General features: G+C 47.7%; 1 protein-coding gene across 2 annotated transcripts; it reads right to left on the bottom strand.

Annotated features, from left to right (window-relative positions):
- Positions 1-715: 715 nt before the first annotated feature.
- RRM1 (ribonucleotide reductase catalytic subunit M1) lies at positions 716-22,986 on the bottom strand. Of its 2 annotated transcripts, none has more exons than XM_075919698.1 (19): positions 22,832-22,986; positions 21,699-21,787; positions 18,471-18,648; positions 17,657-17,757; positions 17,047-17,106; positions 15,340-15,379; positions 14,465-14,627; positions 13,643-13,784; positions 12,042-12,125; positions 10,462-10,623; positions 9,720-9,799; positions 8,985-9,186; positions 6,860-7,009; positions 5,613-5,834; positions 5,357-5,433; positions 4,199-4,334; positions 3,520-3,615; positions 2,489-2,677; positions 716-1,762 (listed from the first exon to the last, which is right to left on the bottom strand). In XM_075919698.1, exons 1-19 carry the CDS (start codon positions 22,848-22,850, stop codon positions 1,580-1,582), a joined length of 2,373 nt encoding a protein of 790 aa, XP_075775813.1. In that variant the 5' UTR covers positions 22,851-22,986; the 3' UTR covers positions 716-1,579. The 2 variants fall into 2 exon arrangements, with proteins under 2 accessions (XP_075775813.1, XP_075775814.1); XM_075919699.1 differs by lacking the exon at positions 22,832-22,986 and adding an exon at positions 22,454-22,473.
- Between the last annotated feature and the right edge of the window lie 488 nt (positions 22,987-23,474).

Below are 23,474 nucleotides of genomic sequence, written 5' to 3'. Positions count from 1 at the left end.
GTCTAGACGCTTTTTTCCGGCTTTTCCCCAAGCCGGAAAAAAAGCGGCGGCCATGTTTATTTAAATCCCACGGGGGATATTTAAATCCCCCGCGGATTTCCCTATTCCCAAGTTCAAAATTAGCATGCCCCTTCCGAAGAAGGGGCCAGTGTAGACGTAGCCTTGGAGTCTAGCAAAATACTGAATTTAAGCTCCTCAGTGTGTTTTCTGAAGGTGTTTTACTGTTTTTTTCCCCATTACGGAGGACAGACAAGTCAGCTACAGAGAGTGATTGCTTTGTGAAAAACAGCCTTCCCCCGCAGTTATGGTGCGACAGCACAAGGGTTAGCAGCTGACTTCACCTTGAATGGTCCCCTGAAATGTGTAAACTATTTATCCAAAACCATCTATTCCAGCTTGGATTGAGCTGTGACAGCACACATTTCCCAGACCCAGAAAGCCGTGTAAGCTCACAAGCTTGTCTCTCTTACCAACAGAAATTGGCCTCTTAAAAGATATCCCCTCATGCACCCTGTCTCACTGATGTGCGGGAACAAGGACAGTTACAACTCTCTACAATATGACTGAACTATTCTATGCCTCACCAACATTCTATACCTTTTAAAATAGCTGAATCCAGTAATAGAGCTTGAGTGTATGTGCACAATGCACAAATTCAATAAATATTCAAGAACTAGGCCCCCGAAGCTGCATTAGTAAGGGGAGTTAAGCTCTCAAAAGGTAAAAATATTTATTTTAGAATGATCAAACAATTGACCCAGCCAGATGGATTTGGCTCCCGAAAAGAGACAGCATGTGCAGTTCAGCAGGGCTCTCTCAGAACGCTTAAGCTGGTTACTTGAAAACTAACCAGCACCCAGGTTTTGTAGAGACAAGTGTGCTGCTACAGTTGCTTTTCTTGTTTCCTGGAAACAGGAAAAAGGGTAATCCCTTGTAAGTGCAGTGCCCTACCCTCCCTCTGGCCGGATGGTGAAGAAGTCTGTGTGTGAACTGTACATATAACCAGTCTCCCCCCCGCATCTTCCGAGAACCAGGAGTCCCTTGTGAGGGGTTGCTTGAGCAGGTGCACAAAACACTTCTGGGGAGAGAAACTCCTTAGCCTAAACTGACACTCCCCTCACCACAACAGACAGGGTACAGGGATGTTTTTCTCACTGCCACATTTCTGTGGCAAAGGAAATTCATTCATTGGGATTTATATAAAGAACGGTCCTCATTTTACTACCGTCTGAAGTGTACAGAACTCATCCCTAAGGTAACAGGCTTTAGCATTTTTCCTGTCCAGGTTTAGGAAAATTCCATCTACAGTGAATAATTCAAGACTGTACAAAAGCTCTGAAGGTTCCCGGGAGCTAAGCTGCAGAGGGGATACATACAAACTTCTGACGCGCTACATATATGTGTGTGTGTGTGTACAGGCCCCAACCCAGGGATCAAGAAAGCATTGTACACAACTCCTTGACTGCCTCCCATCACAGTCCCAACAAGACCTTATACAGGGAAGTAAAACTAGACCTATCTACCCTCGAAGAGACTAAGCCAGATGGAGCCGTTGTACAGGCACCGACTGGCAGGTGCGTTAAGAGCCGCACATCAGGCATTCATCTCTGTTCTCCAGGGAACACACCATGGCTGCTTTGTTCCTCTCCTTCTCCTCCTCGTCCCGGGAGGCCTTCTCTTTGAGTTTCTCCTTGTTCAGGGTGAACTGGATGGGCTTGGCGGCTGGTTTTGTCCTCAGGTAGTACATCCCTGTCTTCAGACCCTGCAGAGTGAGAGCACGGGAGTAAGGCAATCGTAATATGCTGGAGAGCTCAGGCAGAGTTCTGGCTATTCAGCTGCTGCTTTTTTACTGGCTCCCCAATAGGATACACCCACCACCACGGCATTAGCTAATGATCTTCAGCAACTGTGCTGAGAGCCACAGATAGGAACAACGCTAGGAGCTCCCCACTTCACCCGTCCTTTATCCTCAGGACTTCTCTACAACTGAGACACTGTAGCTGCACCATGGTAGTGCTTCAGCATAGGCATTACTTATACTGACAGGAGGGATGGGGGTCTTTGTTGACCTAGTATTGGCTACACTGGGGCAGCTTTCCCTGTAAGCTGAGCACTTGGGCAGCTACCCAGGAGACACACCACCCACAGCTGGCAGCAAGTATTTCTAGTACTGGTGCACATCTGCATATGTGAAAAATGTATTCTGCACATGGATGGAAAAAGTTAGAAGGAACATTGGGCAGGGGTTAGACTGGCTTAATTACACGACGCAGGGTTGTGGATTTTTCACATTCCTAGGTGATGTAGCTGGACTAACCTAAGTTTTTATGTAGGCCAGGCCTCAAAAGAGGAGAGATTGCTGATGGCTATGACAGGGAAACAGACATTTTTTCCCTAAGCCACGAGCCAACTTTTAGTGACAGTATGTGTCAGACCCAAAGCTAGCGAATAGGCTCTTGCATCTCCTTCCACCCCACCCTTCCCATACCTGCTTCCACCCATAGAAATGCATGCTGGTGAGTTTGCCATAGTTGGGCTCTGCAATATGGATGTTCAAGGACTGGCTCTGATCGATGAAAGCGCCTCTGTCAGCTGCCATTTTGAGGATGGTCTTCTGGGAGATTTCCCAGACTGTCTTATAGAGCTGCTTCAAGTCATCTGGAATCTCTGGGATGTTCTGCAAAGAACAGGACTGGTTACTTAGCAGCACTGTCATTACTATACAGACATTAAGGGGTTCACTGGGAATGCACAACAAGCTACCCTGGCTGACATCAAACCACATTGCAACTGCTCTCTAATGTTACTGCCAACCAATTCTGATCCCCAATAACCAGTCAATGCACGCCCTTCAATGGGCACTTTATGGTCAGAAAAAACAGGCAGCTTCCTTTCTGCAACACGTTAAGGGAAAAGGCTCTGTTCAAGCAGAGCTCTGAGGCAAGAACCCCTTACCAAGGACTAATTCATCTCCCTTGCTTGTCCTAACTGGCTATCCCCCCTGCTCGGGGCAAAAGGAAGGTGTTTTAGTAGCAGAGTGTTCACCCTACGCATGTTGTTACAGGGAAAGACATTTCACACAGAAGGGCATAATTCACTGATCCCATACAGCCTCCTTTGTTTTTCACATAAGGCTGCCAACATCTACACAGCAGGTTCTTGTTCTAAGTCTATTTGTGGATCTGAAGTTTCCCCCTTTTTCACACACAACTAGGCAGACTAACATTCTCTGGGGCAGCTTAGCGGGAACAACCCATCCACCTAATCCCTGTTCAACTAATAATTAGAAAAGGATTAAGTCAATGGCAAACTGCAAGTTACCACGATGGTCAGAAAAATCTTCTAATGCTTCTCACAGAGACACGATACTGTGTCACAGCCAGCGGGTAATATTCCAGCTCTCGCAGAGTGAAACATACCCTGAGCACGTGTGGCAGGACCCAAGCCCACATGCCAGCTACCAGGAACGCCTGCCCTGCTGCCTTCACTGGCACACTGAGCTCAGCTGCTCGCACGTACCTGGACAGAGCCGCTGTGGGCGATGATTTGGTTTTTCATCTCCTCATTCCACAAACCTCTCTCCGTCAGATCTTTCAGCAAGTGCGGATTTGCAATCTGTAGAGCGCGGAGCCCATCAGTCACACAGGGAAAGCAAGAAAGGGGTGCTCACTTAACCCATCGCCTTCCTGATGACAGGAAGAACTCTTCCTATAAAAGCGGTGCCCACCCACATGGTGCAGGACCCCAAATAGTGACTGAACCCAACTTCACATTCTAAGGAGAACCTGCCACTCCGCTTTGTCTGATTTTTCCCTTATCAACACTTAAATCTCTAACTTAAGTGAGCTTTGCCCCCTCTTGCAGTGTGACCAGTCCCCTGACTTTTGTACATTAATTACATGTTCTGTCAACACACATTAGTAAACTCTTTACACACAGAAACCTTTCCTCCTGACTCTTCCGTGATGAGCCCTGTGGCCTCTGAACTTTCCGTAAGGCCTGGGTGTCCTTGCCTCACCCCCATTTTGGCAATCAATCCCGGAGGCAACACTGAGGTCTCACCGGGGCCTTCTTTAGCCGAACAAGCATTTCTTTAATTTGTAGCAAAGGGTCCATTAGCATGTCCCGGGGCAGTCAAGTTCCATACTGGGGCTGTCTGGTTAAAAGCCATTTACCGCATCTAGCTTGGCCGCCTTACCTGAAACTCTCCTGAAAGGACTCTGCGTGTGTAGATGTTACTGGTGTAGGGCTCAATGGACTCGTTATTCCCCAAGATCTGAGCAGTAGAAGCAGTTGGCATTGGAGAAAGGAGCAGGCTGTTTCTAACACCGTATCTAATGCAGAGAAGCAAGGACAGACAGAGGTTAACGCTTCAGCTGAGCAGAGAAAGACACTAGCACCTGCAAAATGAACGTCACCACAAAGCACAATCCTAAGCATAGTTTGGAAAGAGGAGAATCAGGGCTTGCAGCACGGAACCGTGTCGTACATATTAAAAGAACAAGAAAAGTCAGCGATGCCCTCTCTAACTCCCCTTCGGCCTCTTGGATCCTGGCCTCCACATCTCAACAGCATGACCTGAAACACCTCACAGTGAGGAAACACAAACTCAGCGTTCACACACAAGCACTCTGTGGAGACTGGGTAATGTAACTCCACAATGATCCTATCCTCGTCCTCACCAGAGCTTCCCTGACAACGCAAGCATGGGGAAGAGGCCAAGGAGGCCAATACATCCTCTTCCCCACAAGTGGCTGGGCAGAGCATTTCCCCTAAAAAACTTGTTTCCAAGATGCTCATGAGCACTTCCAAGGGAAAAGGCCTCCAAAAACAGGCAGCCTTCCGAGAGCCACGCTGGGTACATCGCTCACCTTTCAAAGCAACAGTGGGAAAGATTTGCCTGAAGAAACTTAAAAATTAAACCCCTGCATGTGAATATTAAAGCTCCACATTGGTCTCCCCATGGATCCAGCGTGCTCAGCTTAGATGGCTTGTTTCCCTGCCAGCCTGCAAACCCAACCTCTGCTCCTAGAGCCAGATGGTGTTCTTTCCATCTGACACCCATGCCAATGCAGCATTCTGTAAAGCCACTGGATGTGAACAAACAATTCTACTGGGAATGGACAAACCCAAAAAGCCCAACTCGTTCAGTCTTCATTGCACTGGATCTCCTGGGCTAGTGGGATAAGAGATGGTAAAACTCCTAGCAATAAAGCCGATCGGTTGAGTTAGCTGGTGCAATTTTTATGCAACCTTTTTTAAAAAACAGCACCCTTCAGGCCATTAAAACTGCAATCCCTACCATCCCCAAATGCATTGAACAGACTGAGCAATATTAGCAGGGGCATTTACTCACTTGGCAATCTTCTCCTTTAAAGCATTCCAATCCCACAGATCAGTAGGGGTGAAGTTCCACATGTCATACTGAAGGATCTAAAAGAATAGACGCTTCATACAGTTAAGACACTTGCCTGGAGCTTTGCAGACACCTCCTCCCCAGCCCCATTTTCACTAGCGGATAGGGAACAGTGAGCCTAATGATTACTCAGCCAGCCACTTTAAGTACCCTCAAACTAGCTCTGCTCTATTGGAGATCTGATGCTGTTACTTACACCTTTGCTGACAGGGCAGCCTTCGTAAGTTTCATATGGCCCATACTCTTTCGCAAGTTCGCAGCTGGATTCCAAAGCACCGTAATAAATGGTCTCAAAAATCTGCTGGTTCAGCAACTGGGCCTCGGGGCTTTCAAAGGGGTATCTCATCAGGATGAACGCATCTGCCAGACCTTGCACCCCAATGCCAATGGGGCGATGGCGTTTGTTGGAGATCTCGGCCTAGGTTTGAGTGGGGAGGATAATTTAAGTTAGTAATCAGAACAACATGAGTCTGACAACACATCCGCTCGCTCCTGCGCCCGCCAGCTGCTAAAGTCCACAGAAAACAGCCTCTAACTTCTACCTTCCTTCTCTATCAGTCCGATCAGAGCAATCCATCTTGTTTCTTCTACTAGTTTGTCATCTAATGTTACGTAGGGCCTTGAAGCGGAGGACAAGGGCCATCCATGTCTTCATGGTGACAAGTGACTTTGAGTGCCCATTGTAAGACCCCTTCAAGGAGTCCCAGGGTTCGGAGGTGGGTGCTCAGCACTTGCTGAAAATCAAGCCCTTTTAAGAAGTCTCAAGCTGGACACCCAAAAATCACCAATTGTTTCTGAGACGCTTGGCTCTCATTCTCCCCTTCAAAACTTTGTGTAACTCCCTCTCGAGCCTGGATCCTGGCAATGGTCCCTTCCTGCCTCACCCACCAAGGTGGCCAGTCTCTCTCTCCTTCAACCATCACCATGAATGCCCTCCCAATTACTCTGCACTAAGCTGCTACCCTCTCCACTTCCAAATCCTTCCTAAGAGGCACGTCTGCAAAGCTCACAAAAACAGTCAGTAAGAAACAAAACCAGAATACTTCACACTTCTTCCTTCAGCCTTCCCAGCGCTTTCTACTGTGCCTGTCGTTCTTACGCTATAAGCTCTTCAGGAAGGGACTGCCTATGTAAGCCCTGAAAAGCATTCTTAGGGGAGGATCTATTCTTCTGGAATCTGCTCCCACAGCTGGAATCTGTCTAGCTTCGGGGTACTGAGTCAGGCTACTGATGATGGACTTGCTGCAGAGAGTAGACACGATGTTTTATTACCACAGTTCTACTTGGGAATACTTAGAAAACTGGTAACTGTAGATAATTTTATAAAATACAGAAGTAGGATAAATTTTGCTTAATCGAGCCAGCTGTAAAATAGAACCTCCCTTGTTCGAGATTCCCTGCATAGCCCTCTCCACTCCCCTCCAGTGGCACCCTTCCCCATACCTCTGGCACAGGGTAGAAGTTGATGTCAATTATTTTGTTCAAGTTTCGGACTATGACTTTGGTAACCTCAGCCAGTTTCTTGAAGTCGTAGGTGTGCTCCGGCGTAACATACATGTTCAGGGCTAGGGAGGCCAAGTTACAAACTGCAACCTGGAACGACAGTGGGAGCAGAAGCATCAGCCAACATTGGGCAATCCAAGAGACCAGCAGAGTCCCAGCCCCCAGAGCATGTTCTCTACCCAGAGGAAATGGACACAGGGAGGTGAAACAAGCAGCAGAGAAGGGAGAACATCTGCCTCACCCTATGGATCCCATAGCCCAAGACTTGCAAGTACACAGATTACCCGAAGTCCCCGGAGCTCTGTAAGAACACAGATAATGCCATAATGGACCACATCCCTAGCTCCTTTAGCCCTGTTCTGATAGGGGGCAGAAGGTGGAAGAATTCCTGTAGGTTTGCTGATATCCCGAAGCACTATGGAACCGCTGTCCATTTCTCTGCTGATGATCTTGCCTCTCCTGGGCTCCCAAATGCTGATCCCCAACCTCGTTTTCCATCACTTTGCTCTGCCACAACAGGAGAGTGGCTAGTCCCAGTACCATCTGCCCAGCTGAGTCAGTGGCATGCAGGCAGCCTCTCCTTGCTCCTTTTTTACACCATCCCTCCCGCCCCAGAAGACTCAAACTACCAATCCCTAGCGTAACCTGTGTTTCCACAGTGGCTGGACCACAAAGATTTAGGGATGGGCTAAAGCAGGGGTGGGCAATAACTTTTTGCGGGGGTCACTTCAAAAATGTCTGAAGGGGTGGGACCCCTAGCAGAAGGGACAGGGGCCGGGATACTTCTGGGTTCCCCACCCCCAGACCATGACTGGCCTGGGGGTTGGGGAGCACCTTTGCTTGCCCGCTCCCCCTTTCCCTCTAGGTGCCCAGGCCCCTGGCTGGGAGGTGACTTCCCACACTCCCCCACTCCCAGGCCAATCAGGGCCTGGGGAGCGTGGGAAGTTTCCTCCGCTCTGTCCCCACCGTGCACGGCGCTTACAAGTGCCACGCGCTCCTGGCAGGGCAGGACGAGGCTTTGCACACTCCCCTGCCCCTAGGCCACTCAGGGCCTGAGGGTGGGGGAGCGCGCAAAGTCTCCTCCCACCCTGCCAGGAGCGTGTGGCACTTCTAAGTGCCACGTGCTCCTCACAGGGCGGGGCCAGGGTGGAGGAAACTTTGCGCGCCCCTCCACCCCCAGGTCCGGATTGGCTTGGGAGTGGGGGAGCGTACGAAGCCTCCTCCAGCCCTGCCAGTGCTTCCAAGCACCACGTGCTCCTGGCAGGGCAGAGGAAACTTCACATGCTCCCCCCACCCCCAGGCCCTAATTAGCCTGGGGGCGGGGGAGCAGCAGGACCTCCGCAGGCCGGATCCACCCGCTTGGTGGGCCAGATCCGGCCAGCGGAGGCCCTTTTGCCCATCCATGGGCTAGAGGGTTTGAGTTAACCGAGCTGTCTCCTTCAGCTCAGGTAGCAGAGGCTCCTGTCTTCAGACCTACTGGTCTCAGAAGGTTAGACCCCACTGCTGACAGCCACTGGATGCATGATGTTACAATGGCAATGCCCAGAGCAGCTGCCCCCCACCTCAAGGGGCAGAAAGTAGGCAGACAGTTGTGTAGCTCAGTTATTGAATATCCTGTTTAGGGCCACACTTTACTCCAAGATTCTGGAGGTTTCAGTAACGATTGGCTCTCAACCCCGAAGAAAACAGGATGCAAAAGCTTCACCCAGCGCCCCATCTTGACCACAAACCCCATGCGGCCTCACAGCAGCCATGGACGGGTACAAATGGAGCCGGATGCTTATGCCCAGCTCTTGCAAGGAAAGATGAACACCCTATGGAAACACCCACATACACACACCAGGGCTTCCTAAATTCAACATGCCATGCAGTTTCCCTGTCTTGAAGACCCCCACCTCCCCAGCCATAACACCAAGGAGAGGGGGAAAAAAATCAGTCAACAGAAAGAACCCATGAAGACAAACCTCCCCCTCAGTGGAAGACAGATTGGTATTCTGAATGCTCGAGCCAGGCACAAGCAGAGCTTCCCCTTCGGAGCTGGAGTTTATCCCATGTCCCCACCCACCTCGTCTTTGCTGGTGTACTCCACTATTTCTGTGCACAGGTTGCTGCACTTGATGGTTCCCAGGTTCTGCTGGTTGCTCTTCCGATTACAAGAGTCCTTGTACAACATGTAAGGGGTTCCTGTCTCGGTCTGAGACTCTATGATGGCGTACCAGAGCTGCTGGGCCTTCACCACCTTGCGGGCACGGCCCTGCTTCTCGTAACTACAACACAAAGCAAGTGCTCCTTTAGTGAGTATTTGCCTGGGCTCGACACTTAGTGAAAGGGGCAGATTCCCTAATACAGTGACACCTTAAGCAGGCGGCCAGACTCTTTCCCCTTGTGGTCCAAGCCAGATCGGAACTGGCCAGTCGTGTTATCTAGGAGCATGACACAGACACTGCTCCCTCCCACTGGGTGCATGATGCTGACCAGTGGGTTCTCTCCTGCCTGGCAGGCAACAACAAGGCTAGTCCAACATGAAGCCATCACCCCCCTTGCTGAGATTTCTGCCCCTTTGCCTTTAATAAACTGAGATCTTTGCTCATGCATGTCCCAGTCTTGGGCAGAATTTGGGGTAAGCAGACACCCCCCCCTCCCCCATCCTTATTGATAACCCCATAAATAGAACTCACAGGGACATGAGGTTGGGCTGCAAGTTACCAGATACAGACAGAGCCACCCATAGGAGCAGGGACAGCAACTTCAATGAGTGGGAGGTGCCGAATGTCAACACTGCTCAGAATTCTGACCATACCTCTCATACAGTTTCTCAAACTCCTCTCCCCAAACCTCGTCTAGGCCAGGACATTCATTTGGACACAGCAAGGACCAATCCTATGAGGGAGAGAAAAAGATACAGAAGATCCGTAGATATCCCATCTCTAGCAACAGAACCAAAGTCAGCCCGGAAACGTTTCCTGGCCCACACAGAACATGATGCAAAAAGGATGAACAGATTAATTTTCTCACCACCAGAAACAAACCCTGCAACTTCAGGGGAGGGAAAGGGTTATGGCAAACTAACAGGAGTTCAAACTATTCAAGCAGCTGAATTCAGAGAAACTGAAGCCCCCACTTGGAGGGTAATATTGCCCTGAATGACTGCTTACTCCTCCAAGCAGAGCACACCCTGGAACTCATGCGCACAGTTAGAAGAGGGGTTTCTTACTGAGGAAAGTTTCATGTTTCACTTACTGCAGCTTTGCAGCATTTAAAACCAATTTCCACACATCAAAAGTTAATCTGAGAAGAAGAGAGTGTGAGTAGGGCGCCTGAGGAAGTTATGAGGTGTAATCCGTGCCCTGCAGCTCACCCAAAGTGCTCTGTAAATTATCTGCCTAGTTAAGCTGCTTTGCAGTAGTTGTTTTAGGTAGTTCTTTTGGTGCTAAGGAGACAGCCCTAGGAGCATCTCTCCAATTCCACTCCAGGGTCATTCTGCAAACTCTGGAATAATGCCCTTGCTCTATGAACCGATTCAGTTCTGCATATCTCCTCACCTGGTTAGTCTCTACCCGTTTCATGAAGAGATCAGGAATCCAGAGGGCAAAGAACAGGTCCCTGGCTCGCTGCTCCTCCTTCCCAGTGTTCTTCTTCAGGTCAAGAAACTCAAAGATGTCCAAATGCCACGGCTCCAGGTAGATGGCAAAGGCCCCAGGTCTCTATCAGACAAAATACAGCCAAAATCAGAACCAAACATGCACGGGAGTACGACTGATGATCACGTGGCTGTTGTGTAAACACTGACACCAGTTGTGCATACATAGATCATACATGGTTTCGGGCCCAGATAATTTCCCCTCATTGTCTTTCTGAAGTGCCATCAAGGCAGATTCACCAGGCACCACGTCCTACTCAGTCTCTCTTCCTGGGGCTGGCAACACAGTGTTCTCAGTCAAAAGAGACATGCACTTTCAATCTCCTTACTCTGGTGCTCAACAAGAACATGGCATGTTAGACTTCTTTCCCTGCTCAAGCTTTCTCCTGCTTCTGGACTATTTGTGGCATGCTTCATTTTTTGCAGGACTCTTTCCGGACACTTTGAGATTAGAATTAAATGTAAGGTATTTCAATGAGTGGGAATGCCTTGTCCTTACAGGTGGGGATATTTTACAGAAACAGAACTGGCAGCCTCCCAGTAGGAGTTATGGGGAGCCAACAACGTAAATAGTTTTGAGCGCGCTGGTCAAATGTATAAGGGGTTGCCTGTGATGGCATAGGACAGATATCAACAGTCCTCGGATTTGCTTCTGGTTTAGGTCTTAAATGTCTAAAAGCTCACACTCCAGGGTTTCAGCTAGCCACCTGCAGGATCAGAAAGGGATTACCCATCTTCTCCCTCTCTCCCCAGTGTATTCTGGGAGAATTTTTATCTCCTTCCTCCGAAGCATGAGAGATGGCACCCACCAGCTGGGGATGGGACATTGGACAGGGTGGGCCAGAGCTCTGAGGTGGCACTAAGCGCACTAGCTCTCTCAGGTGCTTGGCTGGCTAGTTCTTGCTCACATCCTTAGAGTCTAAGTGACTGGCATATTTGGGTGAGAGGGAAATTTCTCCCCAAGTCAGATGAGCAGTGACCTTTGGGGCCCAGCAAGGGTTGCCTTCTTCCGCACTGTGTAGATGCAGGTCACTTGCCATGATTATCTGAGTATTCCTCAGTTAATCATTTTCCAGCCACTGCACAGGCCTCACGCACTGGTGACCTCCTGGTACATACTAGTTGATTCTCCCGTGGGCTTAAAATACTTCAGCCTCAGTTTGGATGTTAAGTTTAGTGTCAGCACAATGGGTGGGGGTGGTGGCCTGTGATCTACAGTGGTGGGTCCTTCCTGCCTTAACACTCCTTTCAGAGAATAGAAGGTGAAAGATCCATTTGTCCGGTGAAGTTTGAGATGAACAGAAAACCAAATACTCATGAGATGGGAACAGGATACTACTGAATAGTACATGTCATATAGAGCCATTTCTCCGGTTCATCAGTGCTAATGGACAATCTTTCCTCAGCCCAGGGCTGGTTTATTAGGACATTCAGTTCAGGTTTTCATCTCCCTCTCTTCTCCTTGTTGGAAAAATGACACACCTTATTACCACCTTGGTCCACATAGCGAGCAGTGTTATTGTAGACCCTCAGCATTGGAACAAGCCCATTGGAATTTCCATTAGTCTGCAAAGACACATGAAAACCATCAGTCTCTGGAAGCTGGTTGGTTAGTGAGACTGCAGTTATAGACAAATTGCCGTGAGACACAGCAAACAGTAAGGCCTCCACCATGAAACCCATTTCTTAACTACTGCATATACAAGTTGGCTACAAGAGAACTAATTTTTCAAACACAACATGGAAGTAGCACTATCAACTAACAAAGCTCAAGTACAGTGGTCACCAACCAGTAGAATCATAGAATAACAGGACTGGAAGGGACCTCGAGAGGTCATCGAGTCCAGCCCCCCACCCTCAAGGCAGGATCAAGCTCCGTCTACACCATCCCTGACAGATGTCTATCTAACCTGTTCTTAAATATCTCCAGAGAGGGAGATTCCACCACCTCCCTTGGCAATTTATTCCAATATTTGACCACCCTGACAGTTAGGAATTTTTTCCTAATGTCCAATCTAAACCTCCCCTGCTGCACTTTAAGCCCATTACTCCTTGTCCTGTCCTCAGAAACCAAGAGGAACAAATTTTCGCCTTCCTCCTTGTGACACCCTTTTAGATATTTGAAAACCGCTATCATGTCCCCCCTTAATCTTCTTTTTTCCAAACTAAACAAGCCCAGTTCATGAAGCCTGGCTTCATAGGTCATGTTCTCTAAACCTTTAATCATTCTTGTCGCTCTTCTCTGTACCCTTTCCAATTTCTCCACATCTTTCTTGAAATGTGGCGCCCAGAACTGGACACAGTACTCCAGCTGAGGCCTAACTACCTGTAGATCTTGGAGCCTCTGACAGGTGATCCCGACTGGTTTGGCTGGGAGGCTATCAAGTGCTAGCACTTCAGCAACCCCTCCCCACAGTCCTACTGTTCCTGCCCAGAGCCGCCTCTGGAAGGCTCCTGTTTTTTGTGCAGGGTGGGGAAGACAGAGGCATGGGGGCAAGGATGTCATTCTGTCCCCCTCCCCTGTATCCATCTTCCCAGAGTGAGGCAGGCGGGGCTTCAGTGAAGGGGCAGAGCAGGGGTATTTGGGTTTGAGGAAGATCCTGGACACACTTAAAATTCAAAAAGTGATCTTGTGCTTAAAAAGGTTCGAGACCACTGCTCTAGTAAGCATTCATTTATACAAACCACATTTTCAATGTGCTTTGCTTTGAATTTGTTTTAAAATACTCAAAGAATTATTTGGAGACTTGCAAGAGGTGTTATTGCTCACACATACAATGGAGAAATCCAGCAGTTTATGAGTTCAGAGGTATCTGCTCTCGAATATTAATTGGTAAAGAAAGGATATAATTGTCTGATGAAACTGACTTGCGTTTTCTTTAGGAACATTCCTCAAACGGAAACTAAAGCACTGTAATGGGAATACTACATCATCTGGCTACAGAGCATAAAAAGAAGGTGCACACTATTGGGTTAGATTTGTGGGTTAGCTGTGGTATAAGAGTCTTGATTTGACAATGTGGTTTACACATACAAGTTCCCAGATACTATAAACCAGCATAGCGTGCCATTCACACACTTACCCCAGCAATATAGCTACCAGTGGCTCGGATGCAGCTCACAGCAACACCAATTCCACCAGCAGATTTGGAGATCAGAGCACAGTGCTTTAAAGTGTCATAAATCCCCTCAATGCTATCATCCTTCATACACAGCAGGAAACAGCTGAATAGAAACAAATGGAGGTTGACATCAGAACATGCAAAATCACACGGAACAATACCGCAGCAAACATGCAGAAACCTGTGAGAGGGTTATCTGGCAATTATGAATGCTTTAGGGGTCAGGTACGAGAAGCAAAGAATATGATTCAATTTGCAGTGTACTGTAAAACTCTCACTTTTTAAAGAAACTTGCATGCTCCTCTGAAGCTAATTTTTGTTTTAAGGCTCATTTCTTTAAGTTGTAAGTAACACGGCCACTAAAACAAACTTTAAAACAATATCCAATCTATTTCTTGTTATTTGTGTGTTATTTTTAGCATCTCATTTTGGACAATGAATAGTGAATAGCCAGGATTATTTCTGTCTCTTTTTAATTTCACTTTAAGCTTCTCATGCACTGCAGGAAAAGGGAGTGTATACACATTATTTTTGGCATAAAAAAAATGGTTAAGGAAGCACTTCTATTAGAGTTAGTCTTCTGTAAAAGATTTTTTTCTTCAAACATAAAAATAACATTTTGGCCCACATTTGACAAATTACAGATTATTTAATTAGGGGTCACCACAGTGCAGCCTCCCATTGTAAAAGTTATCACAGGACATTTCATTTGACCAGAAACCATCTCCGGCATAGCAGCCTCCTGTTCATACAGCGTGCGCCATTCCTGGCATCCTAAGGTACCTGGACAGCTGAGGTCGGTTGGTGCCAGCATTGAAGAGGGTGGGAGATGCATGGGTAAACCACTTCTCCGACAGGAGGTTGTATGTTTCAATTGCAGCATCTATGTCGTTTTTGTGGATTCCCACAGATACCCTCATCAGCATGTGTTGGGGGCGTTCAGCAACTAGACAAAGGAAGAGAGAACAGAAACACAAGCATTCCATTTAATGCTAGTTTTGACAGATGTGAATCATGGGGGAGGATGGGGAGACTAAACTATGCCACAGAAGAAGCCTGAACAGTTAGAACTCTATGTCCCAAACATTTTACCTATACTGAACTGGTTAGTGCAAGAATCACTCTCTCCATTATGAAATTTCAGACACAAGGTGATGCAACAGTTCAAACTGTTGGTGTTCTAGCTATGGCAACTTCAGCTCTATTACAAACACACACACACCAAGCAGCAAGATCACAAATGTACTTCACGCACTGCAATTCCTAAGACTTGGTATCAGCCTGCTGGAAACTAACACATTCTGGGTGCTCTGGTGCATGAGCAGTCTCTGTACCAATAGGATCTATGTGCCATAAGCATGAAGGGCCCAGTGCAGCCATCTAAAACCCAACTAAACTCACTGTGACACTATAACTAATCATTGTTTTTAATACAACTGAAAGCCTTCCCACAGCTATGGCCAAAAGATGCTTATATTTTTCTAAAAGATGTTTGCGGAGAAAGCTTGTGTGGGTGGAGGGGGAACGTACAAAAAAGTCCTTCTGATGTGGACAAATTAAATACGCTGTATGCTCCTGGAAAGTGACGTATACTGAAAATTATAAAGGAAGCTACCTAGCCACCAGCAGAGAATACATCGAAAAGGAATACCTCTTACCTTTTGAATTGATTTTCAGCAGATAGGAGCGCTCTAGAGTCTTTAAAAAAGAAAAGAAGAAAAGAATGTCAGTTATCAGTCGCTCAGATTCCAGTTTAAAAACTGCACCAATTAATGCAGAAAGCTCTGGAACCAAAAACCTAATTCTCAAGCAGCTTGGCGCTCCCAATACACACGCTCAGTTCTCTGCTCTTCTTCAACCTTGTTACCAACACAGAACCCCAGGCGAGCTAGATGCTGTATAGTCATACAACAGCAAGGTCCCTGCCTGAGAAGTCTGCAATACAGATAAAGGAGTGATTGCATGGTGAGGTTTAGTACTTCCCTTCAATCCATGGTTTCAGTAGAGACTGGGAGTGGGGAGAAGAGAGCATTCTTCCCCCTCGATGTATGTCCTAATACCCTTAACCATTAATTATGCTTGTCTAAGGACTAACCAAGATCAGGGCCTCATTGTGCTGAGCACTGAAGAAACACACTGCAGATAGTTGATGCACCGGAGTTTATAATCCAATAAACAAGGATAGAGGAAATGGATAAAACAGAAAGAGAGCAGACAATACAATCAGATGAGTCCCACAATGTTGGGAGTGGGAGGGTTGAAATGGGTTAGCTAAGCAGTGATAAAGTAAATGGAAAAACAAGCGAAGGAAGAGGAGGAAGGTAAGAGGGGAAGGTCTGGAGACAGGCTGAGGGGGAAGACACTGGGGAGGATGTGGAAGGAGGGCGGAACAAACAGCAATCAGCAAGGGGACAGAACGTCTAATCAGAAGTGTAGAAATTTCTGACACCATCATCCATGTCCCTGCTTATACTGCTGCTCTGCCAACCTGAGTCTCTGGCTGGTTCCTTCCTGAAGTTTCTTTCCTTAAGTCCACAGAGCTGGCAGGAGGGGGATATCACAAGGATCCCTGTGCTGGGGATGGGCATTTTCTCCCCTGCCCAGTTCTGAATTGGGGAGCTGATTTTGTTAGAGCTACAAGGAGAGCAGAGCTAGGGTTTAGTGTCCAATTCCATGATGTGCCAAGCACCCTCTGCTCCTAGGGAATTCAGTGGGCTTCTCACAGGGATGGACCCTAAATGGCTCCCTGAAGAAATGTTTTAAGGATGAACATAGAGAAGAAAAGAGAGGCAGGGTCTCTGCAGCCGCATGAAAGGTGGCACACAGATGAATGGGAGGACATGCAGGGGATAACCATGCAGCTTAGGCTCAACAGAGAGAGGGCAGTTTAGATCTGGGATAAGACAAACTAATGCGTTTGGATTAGATTACTCCTTGAAGACGGGCATGTGCAAAGCAGAATCTGGTGCAAGAAACTTACAGCCCAAGTGTTACGTCTTTGCCCTGGCCTTTTAAAAGTGGCTGCAGTCCCACTCTAGGAAATTCTACAGACAGTTAGGCTGGAGTCCCAGAGCTACTACACTCCTATATATTCGTCTATCAAAAATAGCTCGTGATAGATAAAAATGGTGTAGCAAGAGTTTCAGAAAATAGTGGTGTACCCCTCAAGCACCACACACAAAGAAAGGCTGAGAAATCAAGAGAGAAAAGAGCACATGACTTCTTCAGTTTGGCCAGTTTTCTGGCAATCTTTTCCTTACCACAGTCTGACCACTGTCTTTTTAATTTCTGCAACAACAAAACTATGATTTGGGGTTTTCTTCTTTTCAAAGCCTTAACACTCTCACAAGAGATCTGGTTATTACCTTAAAACCGAAGTAGTTGTAGGAGAAATCTCTATCGTAGATGATGGAAGAGTTCAGGCGCTGGGGATGAAACAATTCAGAGACAGGTTAAGCGCTTAGACTGAGGAGACCATCTACCCCTAACATCAGATCCACACAGCTTCATATTACAAAAACAACAGCGCTCTAAATGTTCAGTGCCTCTGGTTTTCATTCTTGTGGCCTCAACACTCCATGAGTATATGAAATTGGAGTGACTTAAGACACATATCAAACCTCATCTCCCTCCTTGAAAGACTGTTCTCTACAGCATAAATTAGGAGATTGTAATTTTATTAAGAGCCACTCTTTATCCCACTACCAATGGGCCTCAGACACTCCAAGATAGATGTCCTTAATATAACAACATCAGAAATATCCTTCAGAGGTCAGAATTCTAAATGTTGCTGTCCCGTCACAAACAGCTCCCCAAAATAGAGCAGTCAGTAGGTGTTAGTTTACACCAGTAAGACTTTTGGGGGGGGGGTCTTGACAACCAACATAGTGTACTTTCTTATTTAGAAGTTTAAAATATCACTGAATATAAGTTCCTAAGATCCAGTAAACTAAGATCCCATGAAGTGCTACATACATCTTTGTTGGCTAAAACAATGTCTAGCGTTTCTTTGGCGATCATTGGGGAGTGTCTGCCATTATGAGGGTTTACATAGTTGTACAAATCTTCCATGACATCTACAAAGGAAATGGAAAAAAAAGAGTCAAGGGAAAGTAATTTACAAGACTTATTTACCAGGTCTGAAAACTATAATTACACAAATTTAACATGCCTGGACTACTCCACTTCTCCCAAAATCTAGCCCACATCGAGTGTCTTCAAAAATACAGGTCTGGTTGTTCTCCTACCTGTCCAATCCCAGAGAATATCTATTACTCAGAACTTATACCCCAAAATAATTTGCTTTTATGAAAGAAATTCTAGGAATACAACGTATCTAGTAGAAGTCAGTCAGATGCCAGATAAACCTAGTCCCTATAAAGTTGACTACCTAGATGGGTCTAGGCTAAAGAGAATGAACTTTCAAGTTACTTTGTCATCCTCACATAACTATTTCTATTGTAGGAATGAAAGAGAAAGTTAGGACATCCATATTTTAACTGTGAAATGCTCCAGTAGAAACTATTTATAGGAACACTTCTAACAAGAAAGATAACTAAGCTTTCTCTATAATACGTGCAAAACTACATACACAGGCTCTCAGAGTTTGCACAGCATGCCAAGCCTTTGTGGCGAAGTCGAAAGAACTGAATGCCTCAGATACATGGGCTCGATACTTAATTGCTCCTGTTTAGGAACAAGATTACCACAGTTCTGTTTCGTAAGGCTCCAAGCCCCATGCTGGCTCCCTCCTTAACAGCGGAGCACAAATGCCCATAGACACACTCACCACTGAACACTTTCTTGGTTTCTTTGTGCAAGTTGGAGACCGCAATCCTTGCGGCTAGGATGGCATAGTCGGGGTGTTTGGTAGTGAGGGTTGCAGCTGTCTCAGCAGCCAGTGTATCCAGCTCCACTGTGGTGACACCACTGTATAGACCCTGGATTACCTTCATGGTGATCTGAGCCTGGGGAAAGCCGAATTCAGCAGGTTAACTACCTATGTTACCGTGACAACACCATCCTCAACAGCAACAGCCTAGTCGAACCACATTTTCCCAACACCTGGCATCATATTTTCTCTTTGCAAGAAAAGTTATTACAATAAGTGTTTCACTTTAAACAAGTATCAAAGGGGTAGCCGTGTTAGTCTGAATCTGCAAGAACAGAAGTCCTGTGGCACCTTATAGACTAATAGATTTATTGGAGCATAAGGTGCCACAGGACTTCTCATTGTTCTCACTTTAACCAGCAGATGATAAAGTGATTTAGACTGAGCTGCCTTGATGGAGGGAAAGCACCAGGCTTTAATGTTACAACCTTAGTGATAGTTTGGAGAAAGGGAACAGGGAGTAGTACAGAAATGACTCATCAGGAATTATCCAATCAGGCACAAGTTTTTGTATGCAGTTAACTTGCTAAATGTTAATGTGCCCTGTTGAAGCGGTAGTGCAAAAGCTGAAATGCCACATCCAATCCAGAACTTGCTCAGGAATTTTCAAACTCCAAACAGCATTGACTTTTCACATGCCTGATCAAGCATCTAATTTGTTAAATTACAAATAGTTAATGCTAAGAGAGTTTGGAAAGGGATATTAAAACTAGGAATGTAAAATCCCATTTAATCAGTTAAATATAATGCTTAACCAGGATCCCACAGCCTAGTTGGTACCGCCTCGCCATGAGCTGCTTGGGCTGGGCCCGCTGCACAGTGCTATGGGTGGGGGCTGCTCCAGCTGGTAACAGTGATGCTTACTTGTTACATCTGAAATAAAAACCTCATGTTTCAGGGCTTAAACCAATCTCTCACATCTACCCATTAGGGTGTTTCCTGCACCTTCCTCTAAGCCAACTGGTACTGGTCACTGTCAGAAACTGGGTACTGAACCAAGAGGATCTTGGGTCTTATCTAATATGGCAATTTTGACATGCATTTGAAACATTCACATGCAACTGGGTATGTCAGACTGTCATTTTCAAACACTGGTCTTAAATTGCAAGCTCTATGGGACAGGGACAGTTTTTGTCCTGTTTGTACAGCACCTAGCACTAAGGCATCCTGGCCCATAAATGCAACTCAAGCATTGAAGCAATAGAAACAATAATGGTCTGTCATGTAAAACTAACTTTATTATTATTAGCAAGGCTTGCTAAGCGGCGGTGAGCCCCACTCGCCAGCTGCACGGAACCACACGCTGCGCATGCACAGACCGCGCCGGGCTAAAATCTACTCACCACGGGCGAGTAGATTGCCTTAATTGTCGAGCCCTGATTATTAGCCCAGTCACCAGGATGTTACACTAGGGATTCAGAGACCTAGATCAGATTCCTTGCTTTGCTACACCTCTCTGGGCATCACTTTCCCCAACTGTAAAACAGGGATAATGATTCTACTGCCTCTTTGTAAAGCTATTTGAGACCCAGGGCTGAGAAATATACTACATATTTCTATTGCACTGATAGCATTCTAAGCATCTATCACGATCATGAGGTTAGCCAGCAGCCTGGGGACTAAGGGATTAACTATACCTAACTCAGGTAGAGTTAGCCAATAGAAATGTAGGTAGGAATTTCAAACTGGGACAAAGGAATTTTTGGGTTTCCCTCCTTTGTCTCTGGGAGTTTTCTCCCCAGCTATTGAAGGGGACAGGATGTCTCCCTCTAAGAAAATACTCTTCACAGTCTGTAAGTAGGATAAAGTTTAGATAAATCCGTTAGATTTTATTGTTTTATGGTTTGGGAAATGAGATCAGGTCTGTGCATTTAAAAATGGGTTTTGCTCTCCTTTGTAACTAAGTTCCTGGCCCATGGTAAATTTCTCCTCCGTGAGTATATTATATTGTTACTATTCCATCTAATCATTATACTTGCAACAGAAATATTGTGGTGATAATATAAGTTCTCTCTCGTTTCTTTTTATTAACCTGGTATTAGTTAATTTTTGTGTCCTGGTTTGTACTTTAGGGGTGAGATATCCCAAGTAGTCTCTCCTTGGTTGCTTTATTAATATTTGGGTGGTGGCAGCAGAGAATTTATCCCCGACATCTAAGTTGTTAAGATTTGGGGGGGGGGGGGGGGGATTTTATACCAAAGCCTGGTAGATAAGATTTTGGAGTACTTTTGCTGGCCGCCAATTCTGCATTTATCGTGCCAGAGTGGGGAAGGAGCCATGACAGCATCATTCACAAATATGGCACTGTTAACCTGGGCTTGAATAACGATATTAACTGGTTAATGCACTATAGAGCCAATTTCCCCACCTTTGACATTCACATTTTCACATCAAATGCTATGAAGGGGACACATCCAGCCCATTTAATTAGCATCATTAACACAGATCCTACAATTGACAGGTAACTGCTTTTGCTGTTTTTATATATTTATATCTTTGATTCTGTTATTTCCACTCCAACTCATCTGATGAAGTGGGTTTTACTCACAAAAGCTCGTAACCCTATACATTTTTGTTAGTCTCTAAGGTGCCACAGGACCACTCATTGTTTTTTTAAAGAATCAAGTTACAGTAGTTGCAAACTGAACAATCAACCACATGTGTCACTTGGAGCCAGAAGTATGTAATCAGGCAGCAGCAGAGACAGCTCCCCTATGCCCCTCCTCCCCCTTCCCTCAAAAAAAGCAAATAAATACAGTACAGTTCTGTGTTAAATGTAAACTATTTTTTTTAAAAAAGGAAAATGGATTTTTTTTCTTCTGCTTATTAAAGTCTGAAAGCTGTATTCAATAATCAGTTGTAAACTTTCTAAAGAACAACCATAACATTTTGTCCAAAGTTACAAACATTCCTTAGGTGTTCACAACAAAGGTTCTACTGTACACAGAAAAGAAAAACACAATGGTTACCATTAAAAAAGCAGCAGTTGCCAAGAGTTCACAATAGGGGTATGGGGAATACAAACACCTCCCTTTAGAATGAAGGGGAAATAACTGAGAGGCACCTGATCACAAATGGTCACCACGGAGGACTGGGGGAAAGTGGAGAGGGTACAAAACAACTCACAGGATCAACGAAGTCGGCATTGAGTCCATAGCAGAGCTTCTGGATCCGAGAAGTGATCTTGTCAAACATGACGCGCTCATGGCGCCCATCTACCAGGTGTTGGGGGAGGAAAGGAGAGACAGAGAGTCAGGCCTTTATAGAGAGCAGCATGAATTACACAGACAGCCACATGTAGCAGGAGTCTTTGAAGGGGGTCTTTGGGGGGGAGTGTCTTTGAGAGGGGTCTTTGGGGGGACCCTTTGAGAGGGGCCTTTGGGGGGGACCCTTTGAGAGGGGCCTTTGGGGGGGCCACCTATGGCTGTCAAGGTATCTCTGTGCCCTCCCCAGCACTCCAGGGACTCTGCTCCGCCGCTCTGTGAGCAGCACCAGAAGAATCCAGCCAGAGGGGAATATTCATGCCGCCTGTGGGGATCCCCATTCCAGAAACCGGGGATCGGTGGGGATCGAAATGCTCCGGGCGGTGAGTCGGAGGCGACAGGGGTCCGGTCCTCCAGGGGAGCGTGGTGCCAGCTATGGAAGTAGCAGGAATACAAAGCAGGGACGTTACAGGTTAACCGGGAGCATATCCCTTACCAGCATCCTTACCGGTTAACCGGAGCCTGCAGCCGGCGGTTAACCCTAACCGGGTTAACAGGTTAACCGGGAGCGTATCCCTTACCAGCATCCTTACCGGTTAACCGGAGCCTGCAGCCGGTGGTTAACCCTAACCGGGTTAACAGGTTAACCGGGAGCATATCCCTTACCAGCATCCTTACCGGTTAACCGGAGCCTGCAGCCGGTGGTTAACCCTAACCGGGTTAACAGGTTAACGGGCCGGTTCCAGCCTGATCCGTTCATTGGTTAACCGATGAACCCGTGAAAGGGGATTTTGCAGCCCTGTGCCAAGGCAGGGCGGGGGGGGGGGGGCATGCACCCGGGGGCGCAGTGCCAGCTGGCCCCCCCAGGCGGAGGGGCGGGAATGGCACTGTGGGTAGGGGTCCCCCCAGGCGGGGTCCTCCCCCCGCAGAGAGGAGACGCGCGGGGAACTCGCTCAGCAGGGGCAGCCCCGAGGGGGGGGGGTCGGACCCGCTGAGCGCCCCCCCCAGTAGGGAGCCGGGGCTGCTGCCCCTGCCCCCGAGTGGGGGGGCTCTCACCTCGCTTGATGACGTGCATGGCGGCGGCTGGGGCCGGGCGCTCGCGCTCAACGCTCCGGGAGCTCCAGACGCGGCCTACGAGCTTCCCGCGCCCGCCAAGCGCCGGCCTGACCCCGCCGCGCCGCCGTACCGCCCCGCCCCCTCCCCACGCCGCGGCCGCCATCTTGAGTGCGGGCAGCGGCCCCGACCCGCCGCGGGCTCTTCTGCCCGGGCCCGGGACCCCATCGCCTCCCTGGTGCTTGCCCGGCAGCTCGCCCCTCCCTCCTCGCCCTGCTCCCCGGCTACGCGGCACAGGGGCAAAGGGAACCACGGGGGGCAAGGGCGGCTTGCCCGGGTCCAAGATGGCGGCCGAGATCCCGCCTCCCCCGCCCTTCCGATGACCGGCTGTGGGGGGAGCGGGCTGCTTCCCGCCTGGGGCGGGGCGGGGCTGCCATGTGGGGGGAGACTCCTTCGTGGGGGGGGAAGGGGAGACTCCTTCGTGGGGGGGACATGGGGGGAGGGGAAGGGGAGACTCCTTCGTGGGGGGGACATGAGGGGGAGGGGAAGGGGAGACTCCTTCGTGGGGGGGACATGGGGGAAGGGGAAGGGGAGACTCCTTCGTGGGGGGGACATGGGGGGGAGACTCCTTCGTGGGGGGGACATG

Source organism: Pelodiscus sinensis, chromosome 1 (assembly GCF_049634645.1).
Source record: "Pelodiscus sinensis isolate JC-2024 chromosome 1, ASM4963464v1, whole genome shotgun sequence".
NCBI lineage: Eukaryota > Metazoa > Chordata > Testudines > Trionychidae > Pelodiscus > Pelodiscus sinensis.
The sequence above is the reverse complement of the archived record's forward strand: the minus strand, read 5'-3'. Positions and strand labels throughout refer to the sequence as shown.